General features: G+C 53.1%; 4 protein-coding genes across 4 annotated transcripts; all 4 read right to left on the bottom strand.

Moving 5' to 3' along the window:
• Positions 1-123: 123 nt before the first annotated feature.
• Positions 124-465, bottom strand: CORC01_03266 (uncharacterized protein; the record flags this gene model as incomplete). The annotated part of the gene is made up of 1 exon (XM_022614916.1): positions 124-465. The coding sequence occupies one exon, from the start codon at positions 463-465 to the stop codon at positions 124-126; it is 342 nt and encodes a 113-aa protein (XP_022478652.1).
• Positions 466-4,430: 3,965 nt separating this feature from the next.
• Positions 4,431-6,200, bottom strand: CORC01_03265 (FAD binding domain-containing protein; the record flags this gene model as incomplete). The annotated part of the gene is made up of 1 exon (XM_022614915.1): positions 4,431-6,200. One exon carries the CDS (start codon positions 6,198-6,200, stop codon positions 4,431-4,433), a length of 1,770 nt encoding a protein of 589 aa, XP_022478651.1.
• A 607-nt stretch (positions 6,201-6,807) lies between these two features.
• Positions 6,808-8,711, bottom strand: CORC01_03264 (uncharacterized protein; the record flags this gene model as incomplete). The annotated part of the gene is made up of 2 exons (XM_022614914.1): positions 6,808-8,228; positions 8,291-8,711. Coding segments are annotated over 2 exons (1,842 nt in total), but the record flags the coding sequence as incomplete, so codon positions are not given.
• A 1,203-nt stretch (positions 8,712-9,914) lies between these two features.
• CORC01_03263 (fungal specific transcription factor domain-containing protein) lies at positions 9,915-12,054 on the bottom strand (the record flags this gene model as incomplete). Its single annotated transcript, XM_022614913.1, has 3 exons — positions 9,915-11,742; positions 11,808-11,970; positions 12,027-12,054. The coding sequence occupies 3 exons, from the start codon at positions 12,052-12,054 to the stop codon at positions 9,915-9,917; spliced, it is 2,019 nt and encodes a 672-aa protein (XP_022478649.1).
• Between the last annotated feature and the right edge of the window lie 236 nt (positions 12,055-12,290).

The following is a 12,290-nucleotide window of genomic DNA, read 5'->3' as shown; positions in this document are numbered from 1 at the left end:
AGGCCGAAATTGGGACGCTGAGCGGGGAAGAAAATGAAGCTGAAGAGGTTTTCTGCCATCCGTGTTAGTATGACAACGTTATTATGCATAGAGAAACAGCTCACCTGTCTTTATCATGGGAATCTAAAACGGGCAAACCCATAGGTTTGACTCCATGTACAAAGGATCGTCGCACTCGATGAAGCCGTTCTTCAGTTGAGTTCCGGCGCGCTCCATTGTGCGAGCAGTCGTCGTGTACTTACCGCAAGCCATAGGTATGTGGCCAGCGAACGTGCACATACCAACTTCGTGAGTATACGTGGCACCCCCCGCAATACCCATCTCGGCCGTACGGCCATTCTTGGGGTCCAAAGCCCAGGCAATGTCACCTGTTGACACGGGTTCATCGTCGACACAGCAGTAGGAGGTGAAGTCGGCATAGGCGACAGAAACAAGAGCGGCGGCTGTAAGGGTAGAGAAACGCATTTTAGCTGATAATAGGTGGTTGATTTGGGAAAACGGTTGAATTCAGTAATGAGTAAATGTTGCTAGAACATAGTCATGATGGAGGTAAGCTGATCAAGGAGGTTGATAGTCTTATACATTGAGCCTCAGCTTGGCTTTTTTCTTCTAGTTTTTTATATCTAATGAAATTCTACGTTTGGCTGTTGAGAGGCATCATGAGTTAACTAGTTAATCTGTTACACGCAAATTCAGTTTCATCTTAAATATTGGGATGAGACGAACTAATTAAATAGAGTTTAAATAAGCTAGTACGCTGGCGATATTCGCCTTGTCGGCCCATCTTTCCTTGGGGGAACCATACTGGCGGATTCCTGACTCAAGACAAATAAATTGAACATAATGGACTTTTAGTTGACCGAAGTATCCGGTCCAGTGGCAGAGCACTGGGCCCGGCCTTTAGAACCGCTACCGGTAACGTCTCTACGCTTTTCCCTACTGAATCCACCGCCCTAAGTGGAGCGGGGAGCTGTTTACCGAAACTCTACGTAGGCGCTTTAATTATCATAAAACTGAATTTTTAGAACTGAAAATCCTGTACTTGTATTGGCGGCTCGCTATTGCTAGCAGTGTCCATGTGACATTTCCCTAGAAATTCCTCGTAGTATGGCTACATCTTAGACGCGACCCCGTGTATTTAAACGGGATTAACGTGTCCCTCTTTTATGGAAGGATAATAATAAGAAACTTATTTCACGATACCTATCTTGCCTTTTATGCTCTTCTGTATTAGTCTTTGATCGCGTTACTCTTAATAAGCAACACGCCTAACCCATATAACCACCCGGTTAGACTACAGTTTTACCCCCTCTAACATGGACGCCATCTGCCAGGGAGACTGTGTTAGACCGGGAGTCCGCTTCCCCGTAGTTCACTTGAGATTTGTAATATTTTTATCTTTCTGAATATTAATATTAATATTAAAAAGCAGAAAGGCTATTAAAATAACGTGTCGGATTGGAAGTCTAATTCGACCTCGAGTCAGCTCAAGCGCAGGGGCCATCTACGGACCTCTATATCAGCTTCCAACTGACGGGCTACCCTACGGTGAGAGCCTCTCTTTTCCACTTCACGCAGAGATCAATATATAGTCAATTGACCCTTCGTCACCACGGAGAACTACGGTTCGAACCCGATTATTCTGTGATACGGATACCAACATAACGTTTGCCGTTACCTGTGTTTATACCTGTGTTTAAATACTGACCTCGACGGAGTAGATTTCTAACTAGCGTACTTTAAATTAGGACCGCCGTGTACATTGGTACGAGAAGAAGATAACGTAGGAAAAGCATAGTGATAGTCGAAAATTAAGATTTGTTTTAATGGGGATGTTGAGGTAGCGTTTATTTAAATGTGGATACAGGGCTGGCCCGTAGCTAGCATAAGCTATAATAGTCTTTCGTATTAAATCTATTTAAATTAGTTTATCCAACGGTCATTAATATATATGAACAACCCTAGCCTTGAAAATACATGACACTCTCTGCCTGGGCCCTTAATATTCGTTTCAGCATTGGAATTTCTGCCGAAAGCCGGTAACCTCAATCATGACTTAACTGATTAGACCGCAACTGTGCAGCACCTGGCCGAAACCTATATGAGTCAGTCTTTTTTTAAACCCAGACAGGTACGTCGAGTATGCAATAGTGTTACGACCCAACTTGCATGGCTCACGGCGGCTACGATTGATCGATATCCTACACGGTTATCAGCCGCTCTTATGTCAGCAGCTATGCCCGGATAGCGGGCTTGGCCACTAGACTTCACTCGTCGCCCAAGTAGAACCGTAGTAGGTCGCTAAAGGTCTGTTGATGCGTAATACGACGTCTAGTATTAAATTGCTACACTAGTCGGGACCATTTTCTTAATAATGCTCCTTGCATTACGGAGGACCACTTCAACAAGCATGCATTCACGCCGAGAGACACCGACGTCATCAACCCGAGCGTACTTCCATGACCAAAACTGCTTTGGCTGAGACTAGACCGTCGGCGCAAGATACAGGCTCACCATGGTAGCCGGCCATGACAAAGAATGAGTTTGGGTCGTCGGGGGGAAGCCGTTGGATGCCGTGGAATGCCCTGACGAGGTCATCCAGCTTCCATGTGGAAAGCCTACATATGTTCTTTCTTGTGATTGTTCCTCGTATACTGAGATTCTTGTTGAATGGATCTGTATCAGAAGGAATTGAGTTTGGTATGTCAGGGAGGAAGTTGGCGGATTGAAATTTTGCTGATGGGAGGAGTCGACCAGGTGGATATAGGCCGACAAACTCGCAATTTCCATGTCTGGACTGCTCGACTTGTTTCCACGTCTCTAGACATGTTTTCGACCATTCTTGTGAAGCTTGCCCAGCTCCAAGTGGACCGGAGACTGAAGCTCAACGCATGCCATTCCGAGTGAATATCGGGCTCTGCGTTGGCTGGATGCCAAAGCTAGTGTTTCTTGCATCTTCGAAGAAGCTCCATCGACGCATCTGGCAACCCGGCTCGCATGGCTGGAAGCTGAAGCTCTGAGACAGAAAGTTGAGGAAATGTCTCACCGTTGACACGCTTTCACTGAACCGTTCCGTCTGCCGCTGTCTTCAGCTGTTTCCAGTCATACTGGTCCGATGAATTGCAAAGGAGATGACATGCCTAAACCGGTAGGTCAATAATGCTGAAAATTGGGACCGACTTCAACATCTTCTATCGTGAGGAGATTTGACCAGGTACTTGAGTTGGAACCTATTGGTACGAGATCATGGTCACACAAGACCCCTCCTAGTCGGTGTTATACCCTTCCACTTGCTCGTTCAAAAGTTTGCAAAGATGGAACTGAATTCAGGCCCTCGTCATCACTTTTCTACGCCTCAATTGTCGGGGTACAAACGGTCTAACGGAGATCTAGACCATGTGACATACCAGAGTTGCCTAAGCAAAGACTTAAACGCCCACTAAATTTGTCGTTTTTTATGGAGGTGCACAGATGGCCCTCGAATCCACAAACCCAATGATCACGGCTTGCCAAGTTGTCATGTCTGGGATTGCATTGTTTTTTTATAGAATTTTCAACAAGATTGGAAAGATTGGGACGATGAATTGTCAGTTAAGCAAAGATGCGATGAAATCTACTTGTATGACCTGATTCCCTTTTATTCAGCGGAAGCCGATCGAAGCTCTTGCTAGTAAGGAGCGTAGCGGCTCGACGTGGGGTACTGCTATGATTTTAGCCCCCTTCTCAAGATCCGCAATTCATCTTGCCTTGTAACAAACTCATCTGCACCGATGTCCCCTTCTTCGCTGATATTGGAATCTTCCACAGGCGTTGCTTTACCCTCGCTATGTAGGGAAACGCCAAGCGGCAACTCACTTGGATCAGCGCTGCTACAGCCAAATCTTGAAATCGGCCCTGAACCATCATCAAACCTAGGCTTGTTTGTCTTAAAGAGAGTATTACGAGTCCTCCCCGTAACTAGTGTACTGGGGTAACTGAGAAATCTACTACCTCCTAAACCGACCCCGAATCGACTCTGCTGTTGCTCTCTATTCCTCATCTCAGACCACTTGAGTGGCGATGGCTGGCAGGAGCAAGCGAAACAAAAGCATCCTTTCTTCATCAACGGGCTGATCTTACCTCCTAGATCTGGTGGAATTGCTGAACTCATCATTCATAATCACGAGCCGTAACGCGCAGCAACAAATGAGAAACAGGGAAAATGTGACTCCTTCTCAAAGATGAAGAGACAAAATAGAGTCATTATACGCCTGATTGAAGCATCTAGTCTACAAATGAAGAGCTCATAACAACAGCCCTCATTATTAAAGAGGCTGTCCTCCAATGTGAAAATATACATGAGTTGAGTTATAATTCAAATGACAAACTCCCATCAACTATTACGATTCCACCAAATAACCACTCAAAACATTCACCCAGTGCCACAAAGCTCAGTCAACCCTCACAGCACCGCAAAAAGAAACCCTCTCAAAAGCCGTACCAAAGACCTCATCAGCATCCTCTCGCCTCTCACCCACCCTCCACCCAATAAACCCATCCGGCCGAACCAACACAGCCCCGGACCTCCCAACCCCAAACGTCGCCTCAAACCCCTCACTCTCCCTCTCATCAACCTCGAAAACCTCCCTCCCCACATGGACAAACTCACACCCAACAGCCGTCCCCTCAACAGCCCCCCTCCACCCCGCCTCCCTCGAAAGCAAAACCCACCCACGCCCAAACAAATCCAGACTCGAAATCACCTCGCCATCCCGCCTCCTCATCGCCACGTGAGGCGCCCTCGTCCCCGGCTGACCCTTCCACTCATCAGGCCTCAACGCATCAGGCAACCCCGCCCCGTCAACCCCCAAAACCACCCCCCTCGACCGATAAATCTGCCCCAGCTCCATGGCCACATCATCAAGAACCTCAACCCCCTTACTCTCCTTCCCCTCCGCACCCCTCACATACGCCTTATAATCATCCCTCGCAAAAAGCTGATCATGCCTCACCAGCGCAACAGGCCTCCTCTCCTCATCATACGTCTCCAACAACGCCGGGTCCGCATGCCCCCCTCGCACAGCAGCAATCTTCCACGCAAGGTTATGCGCGTCCGCGAACCCCGTGTTGGCGCCGTACCCGCCCCGGTTCGGCGGCAACGTATGCGCCGCGTCCCCGGCGAGAAACACTCGTCCCCGCGAAAACCGCTCGGCGATCCGCGCGCTCATCTCCCAGAACCCAATCGTCACCAGCTCCACGTCACCGTCCTGGATCTCGTCCTCGCCGAGACCGAGGGCTTTGCGAATGAGGTCCTTTTGCGCGCGGGCGTCCATGTTGCTGCTGCTGCTGCTGCTGCTGCTGACGTCGATGGTATCTTTGTTGTCGTCCTTGGTGTCGCCCTTGTTGTTGTTGTCCTTCTTCTTGTTCCTCGTCTCCTCGGCAGCATTCCACATCAAAGCCCACCTCCCATCCTGATAACTCACCAAAAAGGCCTCAAACCCATCATCCCGCCCTTCAATCGAAAACTGCACGAATCCCCGCTCCAAGTACTTTTCAATCGGCGCGCACCGGAACATGATACTGCACAAACTCCGCAGGTGCCCCACCCCCGTGGTCGAAATCCCCAACCCCTCGCGGAAGACGCTGCGCGCCCCGTCGCAGGCGACAATGTAGGACCCCTCGATGACGACTTGTTCCGCTGATTCTTTCCTGCTCGCCGTGACCTTCACGCCGTCGGCGGACTGGCTCCAGCCGGTCATCGTCCAACCCAGCCGGAGATCCGCGCCGAGCTCGACGGCGCGCTTGCGGAGGATGGGTTCCAGACGGTCCTGGGCAATGGCCGTGCCCATAATGGGAGCGTAGACTTTGCCCCCTGTTGGCGGATGTGACCCGCCCGCCGGACCACCGCTCTCCGCCTTGGCATTCGTATTCCAAAGCTGCTCATCAGCCCACTCCCCTGCCAGACTCTTGACCTTTACCCGGCGAGGCTTGCCCCCCTGCCGGCCCGATCCGACACGCAGCTGGTCGGGGGAGATTCCAACAGTCTGCAGGAGCTCCAGCGTCCGCGAGGTGTATCCGATGGCGCGCGGGTGCGGTGAGCTCGCGGCGTGGCGCTCCAAAAGGACGACGGGGACGTCACGGGCCGAGAGGAAGAGCGCGCTGGCGAGGCCTACGAGGCTACCGCCTATGATGATCACGGGTGCTTGGTTTTGCGTTGTCATGGTTGCGATTTGTGTGGCAAGTCTGGGTCGAGGTTATTATGGTCAATGTGACGAGGAGGTATGTAAGTCAACAAGAGGGGAGCCAACAAGAAAAAGGTAAGCTTTGAGACTGCAGGTGAGATTAGATGAAAATTGTAGTGTGATTGGCACGTTCATCCAGATTCATGTCACATATGCACGATGTGGCCTTTATACATGTTTAATCCCGCCATAGTGACGGCGGTGACGGCGGTGGTTAGCAAGCCCCGCACTTGTCCGGCTCCGGTCGTCCTGGCGTTGCCGGATGCGCAGTCACGCCCCACACCGGGCATCTCGGGTGCGAACGCAACGCTCGGTCCCGAGTGGTCCGCCACCAGTAATCCTCTCCACAAGAAAACCTCCATGAGTCCTCGGTTCCCGGTCCCGCTTGCCTTTGTACGGGCTTTCAGATCCCGCGATCACGGCATGTGTCACTAGCTGTGGAACATCACACATACGGAGCATGTTGGCTAAAATTCATCGTCATGTTTTGCCATTTGCCTAAGCCTATCCGATTACGCCAGAGATTACGTCCTACATTCTTTCCATTGGTACCACCCAATCATGCGCAAATATGTTGTTTACGCAATTATGCCTCCAGTGGGCCGATGGTGTTGATGTCAAGGCCTTTGGCCAGCTCCGATTTCGTAGGCATCTTTCCGAGTGACATCAACTCTGCCGATTGGACCATGGCAGGGTCCTTGCCCATCGATGCCACGGCGACGACTGTCTCGCCGTTTGTGTAGTACGCGACAAAGGCCGACTCCTCTACGTTACCCTGAATCACAACATCGTCCCATCCGCCAACGGTGTTGCCGCAGTATCTCAGCTGCGAGCCCAGTGCAGACCAGAAGACGGGAATGAAGTGCGGCGTCTTGACGGCCGAGTTGATAATGTTGTTTGCAACGGAGCGACCTGCGTTCTGAGCGACGTTCCAGTGCTCGATGCGAGTGTACCGGCCGTCGCCTCCAGGGCCGTGGTAGGGGTATGTCGCAATGTCGCCGATGGCGTACACGTCCTTGAGGCCAACCACCTCAAAGTTCTCGTTGGTCTTGATCGAGCCGTCCTTCTCCAGTCTAATGACCTTGTTCTCCCTCAAGAACTCTGTAGCGGGAGCAACGCCAACGCCGAGGATGACCAAATCGGCCTCGAGTTTAGTGCCGTCCTTAAGGTAAACCGCGCCGACATTGGCAGCGTCCGTGGCTGATGGTTCGGCCTTGTCAACGCCAGCGTTCAGATGAAACTTGACGCCATTCTTCTCCAGACTCTTCTGGATGCCGGCGCCAATCTTTTCTCCAAGAACTCTTTCCAAGGGGACCTTTTCCATGCCGATGACGGTCACGGTATTTTCCTTGGCGGTGGCGTTGGCAACCTCCATGCCGATGAAAGAGGATCCGACAATGACGATTTTCTTGCCCTTGTCGCCGATGGCCTTGGCAATCTTCTGGGTGTCGTGGGCGGTTCTGAGGGTGAAGATGTTGCCTAGCACTTTGAAGCCCTGGAGAGGCAGGTTTCTGGGCGTGCCGCCGGTGGCCAAGATCAGCTTGGTGTAGGGGATGTCGTTGCCCTTCTTGGTGGTCACCTTGCGGTCAGAGAAGTCGACGTTGGTGACCTCGTCGGCGACCCAGTCGATAGAGCCGCTCTTGTACCAGGCCTCATCACGCCATTGCAAGGCGTTGACGTCGGTCAGGAGCGCCTTGGACAGCTTTGTGCGATCAATGGGAAAGTAGCCTTCAGAGGAGACGATGGTCAAAGGACCGTCGTAGCCGCCGTTGCGCAGACCCTCGACAGCTCCTAGGGCACCGGAACCTCCACCAACGATGACGACCTTGTCCTGGTCGGCCCCGCCAGCGGCGTTGCACTTGAAGTTGGGCTTACGGCGGCCTCCCTTGATGGCGGCCTCTTCGCCAGAGATGTAAACTGCGCCGTCGCGCTCGGTGACTTTGAAGACGGGAAGGGCGTCGAGGGCTGGGGCATCTTCGACGTCACCAGTTTTAGCGTTGAAGCAGGCTATGTGATTGTCAGTAAGGTGCAATGGAGTCCGACATGAGAGAAGAAGAGAGGGTAGCTACCTCCGTGCCAGGGACACGTCAAGCGACCAGAGGTAGTCAAGACTCCCTTTACGAGTGGTGCGCCAAAGTGGGTGCATTTGGGGCCAACCGCCTGGATGCTGCCGCCAGCGTTGACGAGGAGGACCTTTGCGCCCTCGATGCCTTCAACTTCGACCTCCTGCTTGTCTCCCGGTTTGAGGGACAGCGAGGAGACAGACTTGAGCTTATAGTCGGCCATGGCTCGTACACTTTGCGAAAAGGATTTCTGCTGGGTGGTTTGCCGGAGTAGAGATGGTATGTTTACGTAGTGGCGGAGGGGGGAGAGGAATTTGGTGGTTTGCATGAAGGACGAAGGGGGAGGGGGCCAGAAGAAGAAGCGCAAGCGAAAGAGAGGGGAAGAGATTACGGTCACCGTCGAGGGGTACTCCGACTGACTGCTGCTGACGGGATGTAAAGCACCGGAACGCGGGGAGGAGGGGTCAGACAGCAAAGCACAGGAGGCCAAGACTGCCTAGGTGTTCCCAGACGAAGCTACCCTAGCTAAGCTCAGGTAGACAGATGGCTGCTGGATGGTAAAAGCTTCCGGCCGTGTGAGGTCGACAGGTACTTTATGGTACGGTACGGTAAGGTAAGGTAAGGTGATGGTAGGCGGTCTTCTGGGAGATGGAGCAAATTGATGGGGATTCGCGTTCTCAGATGAGTGACATTGACGTTGACTCGTTGGTAACCGGGGGTGGTGGAGGGGTTCACTACCCAAGGCAAGGTAGAGCGGGCAGCAGGTATTGTTGTCTTTGTAACGTCGGGCGAGGGAGTGGTGAGGATTCAGAGCATCATCATTCATGCGGTGTGCTCGAGGGAAGCTCTCAATGGCTGCAGATAAACAACAGACGGCCAGAAACGACTCGGGATTATCAGGTAAGGTACTTGTGATGACAAAAGAGACGGAACTGCCTCCCCAAAATCGGACGGCCCTTCAACGATGACGCCATGAAAGTGAGCTCACTCCTCTCCAGGGAAGGATCTCCCTGGATTGGCGGTAGCGGCAGCCACCTTCCCCCAGATGCTGCTGTTGTTTCCATTGTGCCATTCCTTCCTTCCAGTGCAATTCATTCTGGTTGTGCAGGTGCCCTGTGCTTGACCCCCTGGTCGTCATTACCTATCCACATCCACCCCACCACATTCCGTCATCCCTGCCAGCTTGCAAACCACCTCCTTCTCACTGGTTGAAAGCTAGAAGCTCGGATCATCGCCATCAAAATCAGGTTTAGCGTTCAACTTGGCATGATGCCCCCGCTAATCCCACCTCAATGTCCCACCATTCGGTCCACCGTCCGAAGGCCCCGCCCGGGCCCACCCAAGCTCCCGTCTGTCGAATGCTTCTCCGAGTACGTACAGAGTACTCCAGCACCATTCAAGCACCAGCAACGACTCAACACCATCAGCTTTGTACATATGCACCGTCACTTAATCAAAATATTGGCTTACACGGCCACTATATCAATTCCGCTCCCGAGTCTCTTGTCTCTCCACATCAAAGCCGCGTGCAGGATTTACCTTTAACCTCAAAACATTCATTCCCACTGGACCTCGTGGACGACGCCAAACTCCCCGACCCAATAACGCCGATAAAATCTCACTGCCAGCCTCAGTAATGACTATGCCCGACTGTCACGGCTGCGCGACCCAATTCCCCTCGGAAATCCGCCAGCGAATCTGCCGCATCGGAACCAATCGTCACCGGCGACTCCTCCATGGCACCTCCGGCAAACGGCCCCTCAAAGTCCGCCATGTCTGTGCCCCCAAAGAAAATCACGTCCTCTTCGAATTGCATCCCAAATGGCAGCGCGTTGTCCATGGCCTCCACCACTGCTGCCGCCGCCGCTTGCTCGTCCCTCTTCCGCGCCACCTTGTCCACAGTCGCCATCGCCCGTCGGTGAAGCTCCCTCGCCACCTCGTGCAGCTTGCGAAAGTTATCGTTTGCCGAAATGCGCAGCATCATGTCGAATAGTTGCAGCGCCTGTTCGGCGAGCTCCTTATCCGTCATCAGATGCGGGTGTTCTGGGAACACAAACATATTGGACAGGAGAATGATGAGCCCCGAAAAGTGCGCGCACGCGTTGGACCAGATGCTGCAGTCTGTCTTGGGCGATTCCACAAACAGCTTCATGCAGCTCCGGCTGAGTTCCACGCAGCTTGCCCACCCTGTCGGTAACGACCCGATCGGCCTGCTAAACGGTGATCCCAATCCTTCCAGGGCTTGTATCGTCGCCCGACTAAACGAGCTGATTCTCTGCACCCAGTCCGCATCGTGCGAGTAGATGCCGTGTGTCATGACTGTAATCACAAAATAGTTGTGGTAAAGGAGCGACAGGTGCACTGCCGGTAGCGGCTCGACATTTTCGAGAAGCGATTCCAGCTGGAACTCTGACGGCACATTGCGACGCCACGTGTCCACCATCTCCCCCAGTCGCGTCACCCGCAGCTGCGCTTCGCCCTTTGCCACCTTGCGCGCCCTGGTGCTGTATAGGAGGTCGTACACTTTGCCCGCGATATGGCTGAGCTCCACTCTCGCCCGAAAGAAGTTGAACTTGCTTCCGTTGGACGCAGCCATGATACCGGCGCCGTCGTCCGGGTCCAGCTCCGGCAGCGGCAGGTCAATATCGGCATCCAGCTGGAACGAAGGCGTCTTGGCCTTTAGACTGATGTCCTTGTCCATGCAATACGCCATCCAAAAGAGCCGCGATCTCTGTCGGCCAACTGCGGCCGGGAAGTACTGGAGAGACTCCTTGTCGTGGAGGTGCATACGATGCGCCAGCCGGATGGCAGTCCCAATGAGGACCGAGGCCGGCTTGGGATCTTTTGTTCCTTGGAAGAGAACAACCATACCCACGAGGACTTGTATCCCCAGTAGGTCGTCCTCCCGCGTGACCAAGTCGGATACGACAGACTGCACGTTGCGCATGTGGTGCAGCACCTTCTGGTCGTCCACCAGGGCATCCAGGTTCCCCACCTCCTTCAACGTGCAACGGTACCCTAGCGCCAAGGCGATATTGATGGCTGCCCATACCGCGGATGACTGACATGAGGACGGCAGATACCAGTCGGAGAGCATGCGCATAAAGGTTGGCTGGTCGAAGAGCGGCATGATGGAATTGTACCGACTAAAGAACTCGTCAATGACGGGCATGATCTCCTCGAGCGGCGGCAGTTTCGGCTTCTCTGGCTCAACCACCCACTCGCTCGGACTCTCGCTGCACGAAAAGGCATTGATAAACTCGGCGCTGTCGGTCGAATCGCCGCCGCTATCCAGGGGCAACTCGATGGAGTCCGTAATGGGCGTCGATTGGAGTGGGACTGGGGCTGGGGCTGGGGCCGGGACTTGGCTGGAAAGACGAATATTCGCGTCCAATGCGCGCTGCAGCTGTTCTTCTATCTTTGCCAGGCGGCTCTCCAACTCTCCTACCCTTTTCGGGCTACAAAGGGGGTCGTCAACGGGCAAATCCTACGAATTGAGACGAGAATCAAGGAATTGACTCACTCTTCTGCGGCACTTTCTTTGGGCCGTTGCTGGCGCTCTTTCGTCGGCACCGCCCTACGGCGGACTGTGGTTGTACGGCACTCAGACTTATACAGCAGGCAGTTTGAGCAGGCCGGCTTGAGCATGTCACACTTGATCTTCTTGAGGAAGCACAAGTCGCAGGCTGTGAACGTATTAGTCATGGCTCGTAGAGGATGAATGGCCAAGTGGACCCTTTACCCTTGCGGCGTTGTGATGAAGTCTCCATGGTCACGTTGTCTCTGAGCTTTGCAGACTCAAAAGCCGTTAGTCAAGCCGATTATCCCGAAAAAGAGCTGTGGGTGAGTCTGATATTATAACCCATTCGAGACCTGAGTCGTGGTTTACGTCCCAAGAAAGGGAGCGAGGCAAGAGTCCGTTGGGAGGTCGCAGTAGCGGTGCAAGGATTGTGATGCTGGCCAAGATTACAAATCCAGAGCTGACCGATGCGCTTAGTGGCCCCTG

The sequence above is a fragment of the Colletotrichum orchidophilum genome, assembly GCF_001831195.1.
Source record: "Colletotrichum orchidophilum strain IMI 309357 chromosome Unknown Scaffold_19.1, whole genome shotgun sequence".
NCBI classification, from domain to species: Eukaryota; Fungi; Ascomycota; class Sordariomycetes; order Glomerellales; family Glomerellaceae; genus Colletotrichum; species Colletotrichum orchidophilum.
Note: the sequence above shows the minus strand (reverse complement) of the source record. Positions and strands in the feature narration are given on the sequence as shown.